The sequence below is a fragment of the Lolium rigidum genome, chromosome 1 (assembly GCF_022539505.1).
Source record: "Lolium rigidum isolate FL_2022 chromosome 1, APGP_CSIRO_Lrig_0.1, whole genome shotgun sequence".
NCBI lineage: Eukaryota > Viridiplantae > Streptophyta > Magnoliopsida > Poales > Poaceae > Lolium > Lolium rigidum.
Window position 1 is genome coordinate 296,352,412 of NC_061508.1, and position 21,904 is coordinate 296,374,315.

Genomic DNA, 21,904 nt, shown 5'->3' on the forward strand with positions numbered 1-21,904 from the left:
CAAAAGCTTCCTTACAATCATCATCAAAAACAAAAGGTACATCTTTTTGAAGAAGATTAGTAAGAGCCTTTGAAATCTTGGAAAAGTCTTTGATAAACCTCCTATAAAACCCAGCATGACCAAGAACACTACGAATACCTTTAACATCCCTAGGATAGGGCATCTTCTCAATTGCTTCAACTTTAGCTCTATCAACTTCAATACCTCTCTCGGAAATTTTATGTCCCAATACAATTCCTTCATTAACCATAAAGTGGCATTTCTCCCAATTAAGAACAAGGTTAGTTTCTTCACATCTCTGCAAAACTTTATCAAGGTTCCGCAAGCAATTATCAAAAGAATTCCCATAAACGGAAAAATCATCCATGAATACCTCTACAATACTCTCGCAAAAGCCATGAAAAATAGCAGACATGCATCTTTGAAAAGTAGCAGGGGCATTACATAAACCAAAAGGCATACGTCTATAAGCATAAGTTCCATAGGGACAAGTGAAAGTGGTTTTCTCTTGATCCTTAGTTTTAACAGCAATTTGTGAGAACCCATAATAACCATCAAGAAAGAAAAAGTGAGTATTCTTAGACAACCTTTCTAACATTTGATCAATAAAAGGTAAGGGGTAATGATCTTTCTTAGTAACTTTATTAACTTTTCGATAATCAATGCACATTCTATACCCCACAACTACTCTTTGAGGTATGGGCTCATCATTATCATTAGGCACAACAGTCATTCCTCATTTCTTAGGAACACAATGCACAGGACTAACCCATCTACTATCAGCAATAGGATGTATAATACCGGCTTCAAGAAGTCTTAATACATCATTTATTACCACATCCTTCATCTTAGGAATTAGACGACGCTGAGGTTCAACAACAGGCTTCGCATCATCTTCCATATTAATGGCGTGTTGGCAAATAGAGGGAGAAATCCCCTTCAAGTCATCAAGAGTGTAGCCAATAGCTCCTCGGTGCTTCTTCAGTATTTCCAATAACCTTTCTTCTTCAAACTCTGAAAGCTTAGAACTAATAATAACAGGATATATTTTCTTATCATCAATATGAGCATATTTAAGATTATCAGGCAATGGTTTTAAATCAAAGATAGGATCTTCCTTTGGCGGTGGTGTTGTACCCAGATCTTCTACCGGTAAATCATGCTTAAGAATAGGTTGACGAAGGAAAATTTCATCAAGCTCATCTCTTTCTTCCCTAAAAACTTCACTCTCACTATTCTCCAAATGTTGCTGCAAAGGATTATTAGGAGCAAGAGCAATAGATGCACACTGTTCAACTTTAAAATCATTATTAGGAGAATCAATTTATAAGGAGTTTTGGCAAATTTAGAGAAGTTAAACTCATAAGATTCACCAGCAAATTTAGTCAAAATTTTCTCTTTCTTGCAATCTATAATAGCTCCACAAGTATTTAGAAAGGGTTTACCAAAAATGATAGGACAATATTTACTAGCAGCATGATATTTAATCTTACCGCATAGAACTTCCACGTCTCGAACAATACCAATTGGAGAAATAGTTTCTCTATTAGCCAGCCGAATAACCACATCAATATCTTCAAGTTCACAAGAACCAATTTCGTGCATAATCTCCGTGTAAAGCTCATGAGGAATAGCACTAATACTTGCACCAATATCACATAAACCATAATTACAATGATCTCCAATTCTAACAGATAGCATAGGAACACTAGCTTCCTTAGACTTATTAGGATGTGAAACAATATTAGAAGCATCTTCACAGAAAATAATATGACCATCCTCCACATTTTCAGTCACAAGATCTTTAACTATTGCAACATCAGGTTCAACTTTTATTTGTTCTTCATGTTCTATAGGTTTCTTTTCACTTTTATGAACCGCACTATTTATAACAGAGTACTCCTTCATTTTAGCAGGGAAAGGAGTTTTTTCAATATAAGCTTCGGGAATAACATGATCAACAGTTTCAACTACAACACATTTATTTATAGATGAATCAATTTTATCTTTATATGGTTCATGATACTTATCAAAGTTCTTCTTAGGCAATTCATAATGAGAAGCAAAAGCTTTATAAAGATTTGCAGCAACTTGAGAATCAAGACCATAGGTAGCACTCATATTACGAAATTTATCAGTATCCATAAAAGCTTCAATGCATTTATAATCATAATTTATACCTGATTCTCTATCTTTGTCGTTCTCCCATCCTTCAGTATTTTCCTGGATCCGATTAAGAAGGTCCCTTTTAAACTCTTCTTTGTTGCGCGTGAATGATCCAGAACAAGAAGTATCCAACAAGGTCTTGTCTTGAAAAGAAAGTCTTGCATAGAAATTATCAATAATAACATTACCAGGAAGCTCATGAATGGGGCATTTGAGCATTAAAGACTTCAATCTCCCCACGCTTGGGCAATACTCTCTCCATCATGAGGCCAAAAATTATATATGCGGTTCCGATCTTTGTGAATTTCACTTGGAGGATAGAACTTAGAATAAAACCGGGGCACAATATCATTCCATTCAAGAGAATCCCCATTATCCAAGTAATTTATACCAATGCGCCGCTTTACCGGACAGCGATATAGATAATAGTTTCTTCCTCACTTCATCCATAGCAATATCCGCACACTTGAATAAACCGCATAATTCATGTAAGAACGAGAAATGATCTCCGGTGGTGGACAGTTCCATCCCCCGTATAACGGTTATCCACAACACGTTCAATAATTTTCATAGGTATTTTGTATGGTATTTCTTCCTCACCTGGCGCCTCATCCACTACCTTTGCAGTAGTAGTAGATTTCCCAAATAAAAACTCAAGAGATGATCTCTCCATAATGAATTATAGCAACGAGCAGAAATAAAATCAGCACAAACAGTAGAAGTTTCCCTTACCAATTCCACTTACCAATAGCGCTTCACTCCCCGGCAACGGCGCCAGAAAATACTCTTAATGACCCACAAGTATAGGGGTGTATCGTAGTATTTTCGATAAGTAAGAATGTCGATCCCAACGAGGAGCAGAAGGTGTTGACAAGCGGCTTCGATGAAGGATTCACCGTAAATGCTCACGTGACAAGTATTCAGGGGGTTTTGATGTAACAGATGAATAAAGTACAAGTAAGTAAAGTGCGAGAGTAATAATTGCAGCGAGTGGCCCAATCCTTTTTAGCACAAAGGACAAGCCGGTTTGTTTACTTATAATGACCAAACGTTCTCGAGGACACACGGGATTTTAGTCTAGTGCTTTCGCTACATACGGCTAATTAATCTTCATTGTTTTGATAAGTGTTGTGTGGGTGAACCTATGCTAATGTACCGCCCTTCCTAGGACTAATACATACTTGTGATTATACCCCTTGCAAGCATCCGCAACTACAAGAAAGTAATTAAGATAAATCTAACCACGGCCTTAAACTCGAGATCCTCGCTATCCCTCCCGCATCGATATACCAACGGGGTTCGGGTTTCGTCACTCCGGTAACCCCGCAATTGGCAAACGAATACAAGATGCATTCCCCTAGGCCCATAAAGGTGAAGTGTCGTGTAGTCGACGTTCACACGACACCACTAGAAGAATAACACCACAACTTAAATATCATAACATTGAATATTACTCAACCATACTTCACTACTAACATTTAGACTTCACCCATGTCCTCAAGAACTAAATGAACTACTCACGAGACATCATATGGAACATGATCAGAGGTGATATGATGATGAATAACAATCTGAACATAAACCTTGGTTCAATGGTTTCACTCAATAGCATCAATAACAAGTAGAAATCAACACCGGGAGAGTTTCCCCTATCAAACAATCAAGATCAAACCCAAATTGTTACAACGGTGACGGCATGCAGCGGTGGAGACGGCGGTGATGATGATGGAGATGATGATGATGGTGGTGGAGATGATGTCCAGCTCGATGGCGGTGACGATGGCGTCGATTTCCCCCTCCGGGAGGGAATTTCCCCAGCGGATCTCAGCCTGCCGGAGAGCTCTTTTCTCTCTGGTGTTCTCCGCCCGGCAGAGGCGGCTGTGACTCTTCGCGACTTATCCCCTGGAGCTTAGGTTTTCGGGACGAAGAAATACGCGAAGGAGAGGAGGCCAGAGGGGGCTGTGGGCCCCCTCCCCACAAGGAGGCGCGGCCAGGGCAGGGCCCGCACCGGCCTATGAGGGGGGCCCATGGTGGCCCTCCTTGGCTCCTCCTTCTGGCTCTCGTCATCTTCTGGAAAAATAGGATTTTTCATATAACTTTCGTCAATTGTTGATCTTCCGAAATATTGCATTCCGACGGTGCTTTTTCCAGCAGAATCCTGACTCCGGTGCGCGATCCTCCAATAATCATGAATCATGCAAAATAGATGAAATAACATAAGTATCATCTCCAAATATGAAATATATCAATGAATAACAGCAAATTATGATATAAAATAGGGATGCAAATTGGACGTATCAGCCCCCATGCCGCCAGTCCCCCCTGCCAGATCACTAGGGAAGAGGACATCGGCGTGGATCTTGCGTACCACTGATACGTCTCCAACGTATCGATAATTTCTTATGTTCCATGCTTGTTTTATGACATTAACTACATGTTTTGTTCACACTTTATATCATTTTTATGCATTTTCCAGAACTAACCTATTGACGAGATGCCGAGGTGCCAGTTCCTATTTTCTGCTGATTTTGGTTTCAGAAATCCTAGTAAGGAAATATTCTCGGAATTGGACGAAATCAACGCCCATAGTCTTAAAATTCCACGAAGCTTCCAGAACACCCGAGAGGAACCAGAGGGGGGCCACAGGGCCACCAGATGACAGGGCGGCGCGGCCCAGGGGGGCGCGCCCCCCTATGGTGTCACCGCCTCGTCAGCCTTCCGACTCCGCCTCTTCGCCTATTTAAAGGTCCCTGACCTAAATCTTCGATACGAAAAAGCCACGGTACGAGAAACCTTCCAGAGCCGCCGCCATCGTGAAGCCAAGATCTGGGGGACAGGAGTCTCTGTTCCGGCATGCCGCCGGGACGGGGAAGTGCCCCCGGAAGGCTCCTCCATCGACACCACCGCCATCTTCATCAACGCTACTGTTTCCCATGAGGAGGGAGTAGTTCTCCATCAAGGCTAAGGGCTGTACCGGTAGCTATGTGGTTAATCTCTCTCCCATGTACTTCAATACAATGATCTCATGAGCTGCTTTACATGATTGAGATCCATATGATGAGCTTTGTAATCTAGATGTCGTTATGCTATTCAAGTGGATTTTACTTATGTGATCTCCGGAGACTCCTTGTCCCACGTGTGTAAAGGTGACAGTGTGTGCACCGTGTGGGTCTCTTAGGCTATATTTCACAGAATACTTATTCACTGAGTCATGATTTGAGTTGGATGTTATCTTGCCAGAGAGTAATTCAGAATAGCATAGTGAAGTGCTTATTTATATCCCTTTATGATTGCAATGTGCTTTATATCACTATTAATATGTGCTACTCTAGTGATGTTATTAAAGTACTCTATTCCTCCTTCATGATGTAATGGTGACAGTGTGTGCATCATGTATTACTTGGCGTAGTTTATGATTATGATCTCTTGTAGATTATGAAGTTAACTATTACTATGATGGTATTGATGTGATCTATTCCTCCTTTCATAGTATGAAGGTGACAAGTGTGCATGCTATGTTAGTACTTGGTATAGTTGTGTTGATCTATCATGCACTCTAAGGTTATTTAAACATGAATATCGAATATTGTGGAGCTTGTTAACTCCGGCATTGAGGTGCTCTTGTAGCCCTACACAATTAGTGGTGTTCATCATCCAACAAGAGAGTGTAGAGTGGTTTTATTATGTGATCAATGTTGAGAGTGTCCACTAGTGAAAGTATAATCCCTAGGCCTTGTTTCCAAATACTGCAATCATCGCTTGTTTACTGTTCTACTGCATCTGTACTCGCTGCAATATTACCACCATCAACCACACGTCGCTTGTAGCAGCAAGCTATTTTCTCGGTGCCGTTACTACTGCTCATATTCATTCATACCACTTGTATTTCACTATCTCTTCGCCGAACTAGTGCACCTATACATCTGACAAGTGTATTGGGTGTGTTGGGGACACAAGAGACTTCTTGCTTTGTGATCGCAGGGTTGCTTGAGAGGGATATCTTTGACCTCTTCCTCCCTGAGTTCGATAAACCTTGGGTGATCCACTTAAGGGAAAACTTGCTGCTGTTCTACAAACCTCTGCTCTTGGAGGCCCAACACTGTCTACAGGAAAAGAAGTGTGAGTAGACATCAACCACCACCGAACCGTCACCGGGGGCGGAGGCTGCCACCGCTCCACCGAATCCTCCATGGCTACCGACGGAGAGCCTCAGGCCCCGGCCAAGTAGCCGTGCCGCTCGTCTTCCTCCACCGGCGCTTCATCACCTCCTATGAACGCCGCCGCGGAAACCCTCTTCTCCCCCTCATCGATTCGACGGAGGGGGTGCCGCTAGCACCGCTAGAGTCGGGTCGGGGCCGAGACCGTGGCCAGGGCCGGGGCACGGAAGCCGGGGCCGTGGCCGCAGCCGGCAGCAGTGGCGGCTAAGGGGCGACGACCGAAGGGCGGCTGAAGGGTGCAGTGCGGGGGTAGCCTCCGCCGCCGCCCTGGAGGGGGAGGGAGAGGAGGGCGGGTGGGTTAGGGTTTCAGGTCTTCTCCAGGTATTGCAAATTAAGAAGGACATGGTGCAACTCATATAAATCATATAGACATGTTGCAGGTCATACATATGTACATTACATCATATCATCAATACACGAAGAAACTTAATGAGGCACTCATTTAGAATAGACAGATTGCAAATTAAGAAGGACAGGTTCCACCTCATATAAATCATATAGACAGGTTGCAGGTCATACATATGTACATTATATCAAATCATCAATACACGAAGAAACTTAAGGAGGCACTCATTTACAATAGACAGATTGCAAATTTAGAAGGATAGGTTGCAACTCATGTAAATCATATAGACAGGTTGCAGGTCATACATATGTACATTACATCAAATCATCAATACACGAAGAAACTTAAGGAGGCACTCATTTACAATAGACAGATTGCAAATTAAAAAGGACAGGTTGCAACTCATATAAATCATATAGACAGGTTGCAGGTCATATATATGTACATTACATCAAATCATCAATACACGAAGAAACTTAAGGAGGCACTCATTTACAATAGACAGATTGCAAATTAAAAAGGACAGGTTGCAACTCATATAAATCATATAGACAGGTTGCAGGTCATACGTATGTACATTACATCAAATCATCAATACACGAAGAAACTTAAGGAGGCACTCATTTACAATAGACAGATTGCAAATTAAAAAGGACAGGTTGCAACTCATATAAATCATATAGACAGGTTGCAGGTCATACATATGTACATTACATCAAATTGTATTACTATACAATAGCTGTACAAGTGGATTTACTATATAAAAATTGTATTACTATACAATAGCTGTACAAGAGGATTTACTATATAAAAATTGTATTACTATACAATAGCTGTACAAGTGGATTTACAATTGTATCACTCATGGAGGGGCTCATTTACAATAGCTGTACAAGTGCACTACATTATTAGATGATCATGAGGTTCCTCCATAGTCCATATCCATTACATCAGTACATCAGACCATTAGTACATTACTATAACGTATTAACTTACTCCAGGTGAACTAATCTATCCATCTAGGAAACACATACATGCACCGACGGTAGATAAGATATGAGAAAGAAAAGAAACGGACTTACGCTCGTTGAGCTTTGGACGCTGGCTCGTTGCCGTCCTTCAATCGACTAGCCGGTGCCCGGAGGTGTAGCTTGCTAGTTCTCCATGTCCACGACGATGACGATGTCAATGAGCACGCATGGCGGAGGGGTCTCGTGCATCGAGCCTTCGAGGAGGACGAGGAGGTGAGGTTGTGAGGTGTCTACATGGACGGGGAGGGGAGGTGTCGATAGGGAGGACAATGGCGAGCGGTGCCGCGGTGGCGAGTAGAACCGCCACTTTAGCCTCTAGGTGTGGCGGCTGGGGAAGGTGGGCGGGACACGAGTGCGGGGAGAGTGGACTGGACGAGGCGCTCGTGTAGTAGTCTAGGGTTTCCCCTTCTAGTCCTCCACCTCGCTACAACTTGGGCTGGGTTTCTTTCGAGATACTCGGGATATTCGGGATACCATGTTTCTGATCCGAATTTTTCCTGAACTAATTTCGGGAAATCGAAACGCGTCCCGAATTAATGCTCGGGTTTTTCAGGTTCGGGATATACGTGTTCGGGATCAGAAATTTCGGGCTCGGGATTCGGGATTTATGCCCGGAGAGACCGTCTTTAGGTGTGACTACTGATGAATATATAGGAGGGCAAAATACAAGAGTTCTCGAAGGACGAGAAAAGGCGAAGATATACTTGCATGCGCTGGCCATTGTAAAATCCCCTAATAAAATTTGGATCACATGTCGTCATTTTTAATATTCTAGAATAGTTCATGAAATTATTGCCTAATTATTCAAACAAGTAGATCATCTCGCAGGTGTCCAAAGAAAACCGCGACTCCGGTGATGCTATCATGTTTTTCTTTTTCTCTGATGATGAAGTGTCGTCAAGCACCGGATACGCCCTGGATCGACCGCAGTTTACCCGTTCGCTTTTGAAAACCCTGACGGCACTAGCAGAGCCGGCAGCCCTGCAGTCGCATTCAGCCATTGACTGCGCAGAGAGCGAGGCCCCTTCCCTTTGTCTCCCCACGCAGCGCCAGCGCGCACGGCGCTCCAGATAGATCTCTCCTTCCTCGCTCGCATACTGCTGCAGAAGACACCGTGCCTTGTACGTCGCAGACTGGATCACGCACAACACAAGTAAACGACGCCCCTGGAGCAGGCAGGAAGGGAGGGAGGCGACGAACGGCAAGGCCTTGTCGGCGGCGGGCGGCGGAGGCTCCGGCGAGCGAGAAGAAATGGCCGCGTCAACTGCCCTTCGCCCTCCCCGGCTCCCAGGTGCGGCCGTGAATCTTGATCTGCTAGCCTATTTTCTCTGCTGCAATTGTGGACGGGTTGTTTGGTAGGACACGCTCTCTTCTCCTCGCCCAGAACCATATGATCTATAGGTTTGTTTTATCTACGATTTTCTCGCGATGCGATATGGTTGTGCCGTGCTGTTATTCCGATCCAGCTTGAAAAATAGCTCGGATGGACAACTCTTGAAACCTGATACAGCATGAGCTAGTAATATACTGTTACTTGCACACACACAAAAAAAAAGCTTACTGTGCCTTTTCCCGTTTCTGCAACATGTGAAGGTTTTTTTTTCAACAAAACTGGTTATCTTGCTTTGAGAAAACAAGAAGTTTGCAAAACGGATCGATATTAATGAGGTGCTCTTTGTGGACCTGGATATAGTAGATCACAAATTCTCTAGTTAGGTGTCAAGTCGACATCGCGCTGGTCCAAGATGAATGATGAATATCTGTAGATGGACAAGCAAGCATGTTGGCACCAGTAACTCAAGATTTCATTCAGTGCAGCCTTGTCTGTATCAATCGGTCCGAATTGGACAACTCATCTTAATACCCCTTCTATACAACAACAATTGCTAATTAGATTCATCGATTGAATAATTTCAGTCACATTTTCTCACCATTCTGAATCCTGAATTCTGTAGCACTGCAAACATCGACCTGTTGCCTGATAGACACTTGCACCTGCTTTGCAGGAGTCCCAGGGCAAGCTTCTTCGCTCCCTCGCTTACCAAAAAACAGAGTCGCTGTCACCGGAAGAAGGACCTTCGCCGCTAGGGCCGGCTCGAATACGGGCAACGCCAGCATCCCGAAGCAATGGTACAACCTCATCGCCGACCTGCCGGTGAAGCCGCCACCGCAGCTGCACCCGCAGACTCACCAGCCGCTGGTACACGAAGACCTGGCCCCTCTGTTCCCTGACGAGCTCATCAGGCAGGAGCTCACCGAGGAGCGTTTCATCGACATTCCCGAAGAGGTCCGCGACGTCTACGAGCTCTGGCGCCCGACGCCACTGATCAGGTATTAAAGGGTGTGCTTGTTTCTATGATCGCTTGAGTGATCAATGCCTGCTGTTAGTGTTAGAATTCAGGGGGGTGTGGAGTAAGTTGTTTGCGATATTGACATGACAGGGCCAAGAGGCTGGAAAAGCTGCTCGGCACGCCGGCGAAGATCTACTACAAGTATGAAGGGACTAGTCCGGCGGGGTCGCACAAGGCCAACACCGCCGTGCCGCAGGCGTTTTACAATGCCGCGGCCGGGGTCAAGAACGTGGTGACCGAGACTGGCGCCGGCCAGTGGGGCAGCGCGCTCTCCTTCGCCAGCACCCTTTTTGGCCTCAACTGCGAGGTGAACCTGCACTTCTTGCCTTCCAATTCCCCACTTTCATTGTTCCATTTTCTACAATGTACCATCATAAATTCTTCAGTCTTGAGTGATTCGGTTTCTGATATTTCTGGTGGTGGTGTGTGTGCGCAGGTGTGGCAGGTGCGCGCGTCGTACGACCAGAAGCCCTACAGGAGGCTGATGATGGAGACATGGGGCGCCAAGGTGCACCCGTCGCCGTCGGACGTGACGGAGGCCGGCAGGAAGCTCTTGGCGGCAGACCCGAGCAGCCCGGGCAGCCTCGGAATGGCCATCTCGGAGGCGGTGGAGGTAGCTGCCACCAACGGCGACACCAAGTACTGCCTCGGCAGCGTGCTGAACCATGTCCTGCTCCATCAGACCGTCATCGGCGAGGAATGCCTGGAGCAGCTGGCGGCACTCGGCATCACCCCGGACGTCGTCATCGGCTGCACCGGTGGCGGCTCCAACTTCGGCGGTCTCGCTTTCCCCTTCATGCGCGAGAAGCTCGCCGGCAGGATGAACCCGCAGTTCAAGGCTGTCGAACCCGCCGCATGCCCCACGCTCACCAAGGGTGTCTATGCCTACGACTACGGCGACACGGCCGGGTTGACGCCGCTGATGAAGATGCACACCCTCGGCCACGGCTTTGTCCCGGATCCCATCCATGCAGGTGTTTTATCAGTCTGATCATGTGCTCCTTGCTTGTTTCCACTAATTGGCCTGTTCTTCCTTACTGATGCAAAACCATTTTCTGCAGGTGGCCTTCGCTACCATGGAATGGCACCTCTGATCTCCCATGTGTATGAGCTCGGCTTCATGGAAGCTATGTCCATAAAGCAGACTGAATGCTTCGAAGGTGCTGCTAAATTATCTCACTTTTCACGGCATGAAACCGCTGTCTCTGAATGTTGCTGCTGATTTCTTTACCTTGACGTTGCATCTGAACTTAGACACTTGTTCATGAATTAACTGCAGCTGCCTTACAATTTGCACGGACGGAGGGCATCATCCCGGCGCCGGAGCCAACCCACGCAATCGCTGCGGCAATCAGAGAAGCGCTAGAGTGCAAGAGGACTGGGGAAGAGAAGGTCATCCTCATCGCCATGTGTGGCCACGGCCACTTCGACCTCGCCGCCTACGACCGGTATCTGAGAGGTGACATGGTTGATCTCGCGCACTCGGATGAGAAGCTCCGGGAGTCTCTGGCCGACATTCCCAAAGTATGATGCTACATAGAGGTAGAACAATGGCGTGGGAACACAATAAGATGAACAATGTGACTCTTGCTTAGGAGTCTAGGCACGTCAGGTTAATCTGCTGGGGAATATGAGTATGTGGCCAAATAAATTTGATAAATAAATGGGATTATCCCTTTTATAGCACTCACAGTTGGTTCCAGAAGACAACATCCTAGCTTTCAAATTTCGGAACCGTCTTATAAGAAAAAAGTACCCTACCTTGTATCGGTGGTTACTATATTAATATTGCAGGGTGAACACCTATTTCAAGGAAAAAGTACCCTATGAAATTAGCACAGGCTTAAAATGATCTAAAAACTGCAACAAAATAAAGTAGTACGCCCACTGTTGACTAATATAATTATAAAATAAGTTTTACCATACTATAAGTTAGCTGGCCAAGACGTTTTGTATTAGTGAATCAAGCCGTTGCTTCAGTGTATTCCCTCTCCAAACTTTGGCAGCCTGTGGACGGCTAGGATACCCTAATATTTTTTGGTAGACTAACTTATCGCTTCAACTTTAATGGTTGAGAAACACATGCAACAGCGTATATAAATGAAAGTGCTTACTTGTTGCCTAAATGTTGACCTAGGTAAAGTTTGTCCTCTTAAGTGAACAGTCTGATTTGCAGCAACACTGGATTTCACCACGTGGATAGGAGAATAGCACATGTATGAATGATAATATACTCGGCGGACAAAGGGGTGGACAAAAATTGCAAAAGTTAGGACTCGAACTCGAGACCTGGGCTCTGATACCATGTCAAGTTTCTTGTACTAGCCAACGCAATAAAAAGTCCAAACTGATGAAAAGGTTTAGGTAATCCAATTATACAATATCAACAAAAACAACCGACCAAATCCACCCATTTCTTTTCCATTAATTGTAGATGTGGGATACAATAAGCTCGTGTCTAGAGAGCACTACATACTGTTGAAATATTGGGCCCATATGATATGGCCTAAATTAGATTTCAGATTTCCCTATAAATCACAAAGCCCAAATTGTAACAACTCATATGAGTTTGAGTCCAAGTTAGTGGCAGCTCATTAGGGAGTGGCAAGAGGTGAAAAGTTTAGCTTCACGAGGAAATTTGGACGGAAGTTAGACCACCTTATAAGGTAGGTTGTTCCATGGATATTCATTTTGGCCCACGGGTGCATATGAACCCACTATGTGAAAACACATTTTGAAATATCAAAAAATTCTGAAATAAAATTGCGCATATAAATCTAGACATTCTATGTTCGCGCACAATTTTTCTGGAAAAAAGAATATTATTTGTGTTCCATGTAAAAAATACAAATTTCAATGTTCAAAATATGACTATTCACGGGATATTTTTCTATTTATATAGACCAAATAAAATGTTTGTTTCCCCCGAAAACTTGTGTGCGAATATAGAATATCATATGTACATGCGAAATTTTATCTCGGAATTTTTTAACATTTTCTAATTTTGTTTTTTCTGCATTTTATAAAATAGATTCATATGCACCTATGTGCCAAAACAGCACCTCCGGTTGTTCCACCACTAGTAAGTGACTGAGAAGATGAGTGGTACACGCACGCTCCTCCTCGTCGTCGCTCTACTCGACTCGTCACGACGCGTGCTCACTGCGCTCGTGGTGAGTGGATTGACCCTTGAGCTGAGACTTTCCTTTCTTTTTTTAGCCTACTCCATCCCGCTCGCCGGCGTGCACTGGCGAACGAGAGAGCAGGTCTCCGGAATCGCTCGCCTTTGCGATCCTGTACGGGAGAGGGCGAATTAGGATTTTTGGGAAGCGCTCTGTGCGACTGCTCAAGCTCTTCATCATGGAAATTGCCTACCATCGTCTTCAATGCTGTCTACTTCGACCCGTCATCAACAGCGTTACTTCTGCGATCATTTGCTCTGCTACTGTTCATGTTAATACATCTAGTTTTTTCGAGTTTCACATGTTAGTAGTTGATATAGTCATGCTTAATATTATAAAATTAATCATGGAAATTGTGCCTAATTATCCAACAATTAAAAACCTAATTGTAGGCAATTTCCTGAGTTAACAATGGATGGTTTTGCTGATGCACTGAAGCCAGATAAATTTACCGGTGTGCACTTTAAGAGATGGCAGTTAAGGCCACGCTCTTGCTTACTCATCTGAAAGTGTTCAAAGTTAGTAATGGCTTACCTGAAGGAACTATATCTGAGCAAGATCAGGAAAAGTTCAAGGAAGACAATACTCTCTTCGTTGGATGCGTTCTGAGTATTCTTGTTGACCGTCTATGTGATGTGTATATGCATATAACAGATGGTAAAGAGCTCTAGGATCCACTGAATGCTAAATTCGGTGCAACCGATGCAGGCAGTGAACTGTACATCATGGAAAGCTTCCATGACATCAGGATGGTGAACAACCGTTCTGTAGTTGAATAAGCTCATGAGGTACAGTGTATTGTGAAAGAGCTTGAACTTCTGAAGTGTGACTTACCCGACAAGTTTGTGGCTGGATGCATTATCGCTAAGTTGCCCCCTTCATGGAGGAAATTTGTCACAACTCTCAAACACAAGAGATAGTAGATATCAGTTGAAAATTTGATAGCATCTCTTGATGTTGAGGAGAAAGCTTGGGCTAAGGATACTACTGATAAAGGAGAGGGTCAGTCTAGCACCAATATGGTGCAGAAGAAACCCTACAGTAAGAACAAAGAGAATAACAAGGCCTCCTTTAATAATGTAAGGGTATATTTCCCCTATGTGTGGTTTTGGTAATTAATGACAACCCCTATGGACTAATGTTTTCATTGAGTTTATATGAAGGAATATTCCATAGGTACTACTTGTATTCCATGTGTTGGATTCAAGTATGGATGCCATGAAGATAAAGATATACCTTGTGTATTGGCATCAAGATCATCGATTTAAAGATGTATATGTGATATGATCAAGAAGAAGAAATGAAGATAAAGTTCTTATGTGAAACTCAATATTAGCCATGCTCTAGCTTATGTGATAAGCAATGAATGATCAAGATCTTGAGAGCTTGATTCCAAGTGAAGAATTCAAGTTATGGCTCTAAGTCGGTGTCATGATAGTCTCATGAGTTGAGCTATGGTTGACTAAGATTTAGAGCATGCAAACAAATGAAGAATTCTTTATACACCTCAAGATAGTATGATAGATCATGAGAAGATACAACGTTGACCAATACAAAGAGTGAAGAATAGATTCAAGTTTGGTCAACACATGAAAAGTCACGTGGAATGGTAAGCCTTGTCAATTATGCTTCATGAACTAACCCATCATATATGTGCCCTTGTGTTGTCTATGTGGGTTAGGTATCTTTCCATGGGCATGCATCAAAAGTGAGGCATTCCAGCTTGAGTGGAGCTTGAAGAGTTATCATCAAGATCAAGCGGGATGCGCAAGGCAAATGTATGGCCTTGCTAGGTTTTCCTTTTACCGGTCTCAAGGTGGTTGTTGGGAGACCGAATTATAGGATAAATAGCCGCACTATCAAGAGGGGCTTTCAGTTGGGTAACTTGATCGCATCGTCTTAGGGAGCTCAATCCTTTGCGTACTTTGCATATCCCTATTGCTTCTTAGTGTTTCTCTGTGAGAGGTTCTTGAGCTTGTTGCTAGCTTTACAACAAGCCCAAGTTCATCGAAAACGGAATCCGCATGCATCTTCTATTGCGTTTTCGAGTTTGGACGTCTTCACCGTTTCTTGACGGTGGGAGACTCACTCTCTAAAAACATCTAAAAATATTCTGTGAGGAGTCTCCATATTTCCAGTTTTTGTTGGGTTATATTTGTCATTATCTTTCCAACAAAATTGGTTTCATGTCAATCTGAGTTTGGGAGCATTTTCTGTTTAAAGAAAAAGAAAAAGGTTTTTTCAGGGGTCCCTAATTCTGGTCTCTAGCCCGGCCTGCCGGGTGCTTCTGCCGGTCAGTCCGGCAAACAGCCCGGGCTGCCAAGTGCTACTATTCTTTGTTATCTTTCCAACAAAATTGGTTTCATGTCAATCGGGGTCCGGACACAAAAGTTATCACAGTTTTTGTATAACATGTTTTCCTGCTGGCCCGGTTTCTCGCCCGGCGTGACCGGCCGTCCCACCGGATGGTCCGGTTCAAACCGGCCCTCGGACCGGTGCCAACCGGCACTATCCAAGATGTCTTCCAGCCTTCGCTCGGTGCTGGTCCGCGCTCGTGGTCCGGTTTGGACCGGCCGGGTCCGGCCGGTGGCCCGGTCTGACCGGCCCCTGGACCGGATGGCCCGGTCCTAGGCCCGGTTGACCGGCCTCCTCGACGGTTGACTCAGCCCAACTTTTCCCCAACGGTTATATTTGCTCTTGGGCTATAAATAGCACTTCTTCCACCTTGGGCTGAAAAAGTTCTTACACTCTCTCTCCTCCATTGTTGTCTTTGAAGAACTTGCCCCTTCTCTTGATCCCCCCCATGATTCTTGCTCATTCTTGAGGGATCTAAGAGAGGAGATCTAGATCTACAATCCCCACCAATCCTTCTCTCCTCTAAGTGAGGGGAACCCTTTGGATCTAGATATTGGAGTCATTTGTTGATTTCCTCTTTGTTCTTCCTCTCCAAATCTCATCCTAGCATTTGTTGCTTTGGTGGGATTTGAGTGTGAAGGATTTGAACACCTCTAGTGTTCTTGCTTTGCATTATTGCATTGTGTTGAGTGATACGTCTCCAACGTATCCATAATTTCTGATGTTCCATGCTTGTTTTATGACAATACTTACATGTTTTGCTCGCACTTTATAATGTTTTTATGCGTTTTCCGGAACTAACCTATTAAAAAGATGCCACAGTGCCAGTTCCTGTTTTCTGCTGTTTTTGGTTCCAGAAAGGCTGTTCGGGCAATATTCTCGGAATTGGACGAAATCAACGCCAAAGATCTTATTTTTCCCGGGAGGCTCCAGAACACCGAAGAAGAGTCGGAGGCGGGCCAGGGGGCCACCACACGCCAGGTCCACGCGGGCTCCACCCTGGCCGCGCCGGCCTATGGGGAGGAGGCCCCAGGCGCCCTCCTGCGCCGCCTCTTCGCCTATATAAGCCCTTTCGACCTAAAAACGCAATACCTTTTGACGAAACTCCATAAAGACTCCAGGGGCGCCGCCGCCATCGCGAAACTCCAATTCAGGGGACAAAAGTCTCTATTCCGGCACCCTCGCCGGACGGGAAGTGCCCCGGAAGCCATCTCCATCGACGCCACCGCCTCCATCATGCTCCGTGAGTAGTTCCCCCATGGACTACGGGTTCTAGCAGTAGCTAGTTGGTACTCTCTATCCCATGTACTTCAATACAATGATCTCATGAGCTGCCTTACATGATTGAGATCCATCCGATGTAATCGGTGTTGTGTTTGTTGGGATCCGATGGATGATACATTATGATTAGTCTATCTATAAAGTTTGTGAAGTTATTGTTGCTGCAATCTTGTTATGTTTAATGCTTGTCACTAGGGCCCGAGTGGCATGATCTTAGATTTAAGCTCTATACTTATTGCTTAGATTGTATCTACAAGTTGTATGCACATGTCACCGTCGGAACCAAAGGCCCCGAAGTGACAGAAATCGGGACAACCGGAGGGGATGGCGGTGATGTGAGGATCACATGTTTTCACGGAGTGTTAATGCTTTGCTCCGATACTCTATTAAAAGGAGTACCTTAATATCCAGTAGATTCCCTAGAGGCCCGGCTGCCACCGGCTGGTAGGACAAAAGATGTTGTACAAGTTTCTCATTGCGAGCACGTATGACTATATATGGAAAACATGCCTACATGATTAATGAATTGATGTTCTTTCTTAATGCTTTATCAATCCTATCAATTGCCCAACTGTAATTTGTTCACCCAACACTTGTCACTTGTTATTGGAGAGTTACCACTAGTGTAGATCGTTGGGAACCCCGGTCCATCTCTCATCATCATATACTCGTTCTATATGTCATTGGAAGTAGTGTCAACTATTTTCCGGTGCCATTGCTCCTGTGTTACTGCTACTGTGTTACTGTTACTATTGCTCTCATATTATCGCTGCTTTCACATCACCCCCGTTACTAGTGCTTTTCCAGTGTGCAGCTGAATTGACAACTCGGCTTGTTAAGGCTTATAAGTATTCTTTACCTCCCCTTGTGTCGAATCAATAAATTTGGGTTTTACTTCCCTCGAAGACTGTCGCGATCCCCTATACTTGTGTGTTATCAAGACTGTTTTCTGGCGCCGTTGCCGGGGAGGCATAGCTCTACTCATAAGTTCACCTGAGGAGTACACTCTACCTCTCTCTCTCTGTTTTTATTTTGTTTTGTTTTGCTTAGTTTACTTTTGTTTAGTTTATTTGTGCTTAGTTTATTTCTGTCTAGTATTATTTTTCTTAGTTTACTTTTGCTTAGTTTCTTTTTGTCTTGTTTTATTTTTCTCATATACCCAAAAATCCATAAAAATTTGAAAAACCTAAAAATTAAAAATTGTTGTTATGGAAGAACGCATAACCATGTTGGAGCTTATTGAATTATATAATAATTATAGAAAATCAAGAGCGGGTGAAGTGATGAGTGCTGTGATAGAAAAATTGAATACAATTGCTAAAATCTTGCTTAAACGCCATGATATAAACTGTTGCTCTCAACAGGATACTAAACATATGAAATTTCAATGTGGCTTTAGTGAAGAAGTTTTAATTAAGAACTATAATTGGAATAACTATATTCATCTTGGGTTTGAAGAGGTAGAACAATTTGTCATATTTATGGGAGCCTCTGAGATCGAATCCTTCATGGTTAAGAATTATGAAACTTGTGTTGTTTGTAAGGACCTTAAAGATTATGTTTCTTCTATCCTTAATTTTTGCAATGAATGCTACACTGATAATCCTTATATCATTGATTATAAAGAGAGACTCATTAATGCACAAGAATGCACTCACAATTTGCAGGAACCTGTGGAAGAAGAAATTGATGAACCTGAAAGCTCATTGGATGAAAAAGAGAGGAGAGTGACGAACAAAAGGAGGAAGAATGGATTAGGTACCCATGCCAACCTTCTAATGAGAGTAACTCTTTATCTCTTACACTATTTGATTGTCCTCCATGCTCACCGAAAGAGGTTGAATGTTATGTTCCTGTGGATTCTCTTGAAATATTTCCTATGAGTAAAACTTGTGAGAATAATTATGCTACTGTTATCTATGATAATCCATGCTACTCTGATAAATCTTATGATAATGCTTTGTTTGTGCCTGATGTCGAAATGCATGGTACTAAAGAATTTTGCTTGGCGAATGTTTATGATAAATCTCTAGATGATGGTCCTATGTTACTTGATAATATTAATTGTACTACTAATGAAAATGGGGAGAATTCTTGACTTTATCTATGAGTCCCATATCTTTTGAGATTGATCAATCATCTTGTTATATTATTGATAAAAGTGAGTTTGAAAGTTTTGATCCCACTATTTTTGAGCTTGATAAAAATTATGTGTTTATGGATCATGAAAAGCATGCTTTATGTGATAGTTATATTGTTGAGTTTATTCATGAAGCTACTGAAAATTATTATGAGAGAGGAAAATATGGTTGTAGAGATTTTCATGTTACTAAAACACCTCTCTATATGCTTAAAATCTTGAAGCTGCACTTGTTTTATCTTTCTATGCTTGTTGCATTATGCTTCTTGAATTTGTTTATTTACAAGATTCTTTTGCATAGGAAGCGTGTTAGACTTAAATGTGTTTTGAATTTGCCTCTTGATGCTCTCTTTTGCTTCAACTCTTATTTCTTGCTAGTGCATCATTAAAACTGCTGAGCCCATCTTAATGGCTATAAAGAAAGAACTTCTTGGGAGATAACCCATGTGTTTATTTTGCTACTGTTTTATTGTGTTTTGGAAGTTGTTACTACTGTAGCAACCTCTCCTTATCTTTATTTTATTGCATTGTTGTGCCAAGTGAAGCCTCTAATCGAAGGTTGATACTAGATTTGGATTTCTGCGCAGAAACAGATTTCTATCTGTCACGAATCTGGGCTGTTTTCTCTGTAGGTAACTCAGAAAAATCTGCCAATTTACGTGCGTGTTCCTCAGATATGTATGCAACTTTCATTAGTTTTGAGTTTTCTGATTTGATCAACGGAAGTACCTCTTTAAAATTCGTCTTTACTGGCTGTTCTGTTTTGGCAGATTCTGTCTCCGTTTTTTGCATTGTCTCTTGTGGACTTTAAGCAAGGCTTTCTAGACGTGGAGAGCTGTAGCTAATGTTTTATTGAGTTCTTGCAATGTGTCACTACAGGACTAAAAGTGGATTCAAGTTTTTTGAGTACTAACCCCTCTAATGAAGTTTATGAGAAGTTTGGTGTGAAGGAAGTTTTCAAGGGTCAAGAGAGGAGGATGATATATGATCAAGAAGAGTGAAAAGTCAAAGCTTGGGGATGCCCCCGTGGTTCATCCCTGCATATTTCAAGAATACTCAAGCGTCTAAGCTTGGGGATGCCCAAGGCATCCCCTTCTTCATCAACTTATCAGGTCACTTCTATTGAAACTATATTTTTATTCGGTCACATCTTATGTGCTTTACTTGGAGCGTCTATGTGTTTTTAATTTTGTTTTTGTTTGAATAAAGATGGATCCTAGCAATCCTTGTTTGGGAGAGAGACACGCTCCGCTTTTTCATATGAACACTTGTGTTCTTCGTTTTACTTTTAATGTTCAATGATAAAAGTTGGAAGCTATTGCACTTGTTATTATTTGGTTGGAAAAAGAAAATGCCTCATATTGTCTTGAATAATTTGACACTTGGCAATTGTTTTGAGCTCTCAAGTAGATCATCATGTAGTTTAAAACTATTAGTGGAGAACTACCGTAGAGCTTGTTCAAATTGGTTTGCATGATTGGTCTCTCTTAAGGTCTAGATATTTTCTGGTAAAAGTGTTTGAGCAACAAGGAAGACAGTGTAGAGTATTATAATGCTTGCAATATGTTCTTATGTAAGTTTTGTCTGTATCGGTTCATACTTGTGTTTGCTTCAAACAACCTTGCTAGCCTAAGCCTTGTACTGAGAGGGAATGCTTCTCGTGCATCCAAAACCTTGAGCCAAAAACTATGCCATTTGTGTCCACCATACCTACCTACTACATGGTATTTCTCCGCCATTCAAAAGTAAATTGCTTGAGTGCTACCTTTAAACAATTCAAAATTTATCACCTCTGATTTGTGTCAATGTTTTATAGCTCATGAGGAAGTATGTGGTGTTTATCTTTCAATCTTGTTGGGCAACTTTCACCAATGGTCTAGTGGCTTCATCCGCTTATCCAATAATTTTGCAAAAAGAGCCGGCAATGGGATTCCCGGATCCCAAACTAATTAACAAAAATAGACACTCCTCCATGGTATGTGATTGTTGGACGGCACTCGAAGGATTCGGTTAGCCATGGCTTGAGAAAGCAAAGGTGGGGAGGAATGTCATCTAAATAAAACTAAAATAAAAAGGCACTCCTTCATGGTATGAGATCTGTTGGCGTGCACCCGAGGATTCGGTTAGCCATGGTTTGTGAAAGAAAGGTTGGAAGGAGTGCCACCCAAAAATAAAATAAAATGGGAGCCGCTCTTTGAAGGTTTGTCTGGCAAGGGGGTTAGAGTGCCCACTACCATTCGTTGACAACAACAAACACCTCTCAAAACTTTACTTTTATGCTCTCTTTATGTTTTCAAAACCAAAGCTCTAGCACAAATATAGCAATCGATGCTTCCCTCTCGCGAAGGGCCTTTCTTTTACTTTTATGTTGAGTCGGCTTACCTACTTCCTTCCATCTTAGAAGCAAACACTTGTGTCAACTGTGCATTGATTCTTACATACTTGCTTATTTGCATTCATCATATTACTTTATGTTGACAATATCCATGAGATATGCATGTTGAAAGTTGAAAGCAACTGCTGAAACTTATATCTTCATTTGTGTTGCTTCGATGCCTTTACTTTGAATCTATTGCTTTATGAGTTAACTCTTGTGCAAGACTTTTTGATGCTTGTCTTGAAAGTACTCTTCATGAAAAGTTTTGCTATATGTTATCTATTTGTTAGCAACTATAAATCATTGCCTTGAGTCACTTCATTCATCTCATATGCTTTGTAATAGTATGATCAAGGTTATGTAAGTAGCATGTCACTACAGAAATTATTCTTTTTATCATTTACCTACTCGAGGACGAGTAGGAACTAAGCTTAGGGATGCCGATACGTCTCCAACGT

General features: G+C 42.8%; 1 protein-coding gene across 1 annotated transcript; it reads left to right on the plus strand.

Annotated features, from left to right (window-relative positions):
• Nucleotides 1-8,734: 8,734 nt before the first annotated feature.
• LOC124683966 (tryptophan synthase beta chain 2-like) lies at nucleotides 8,735-11,821 on the plus strand. Its single transcript, XM_047218380.1, has 6 exons — nucleotides 8,735-9,051; nucleotides 9,767-10,091; nucleotides 10,202-10,418; nucleotides 10,548-11,085; nucleotides 11,173-11,271; nucleotides 11,391-11,821. The coding sequence occupies exons 1-6, from the start codon at nucleotides 9,012-9,014 to the stop codon at nucleotides 11,639-11,641; spliced, it is 1,470 nt and encodes a 489-aa protein (XP_047074336.1). The 5' UTR covers nucleotides 8,735-9,011; the 3' UTR covers nucleotides 11,642-11,821.
• Nucleotides 11,822-21,904: the final 10,083 nt, after the last annotated feature.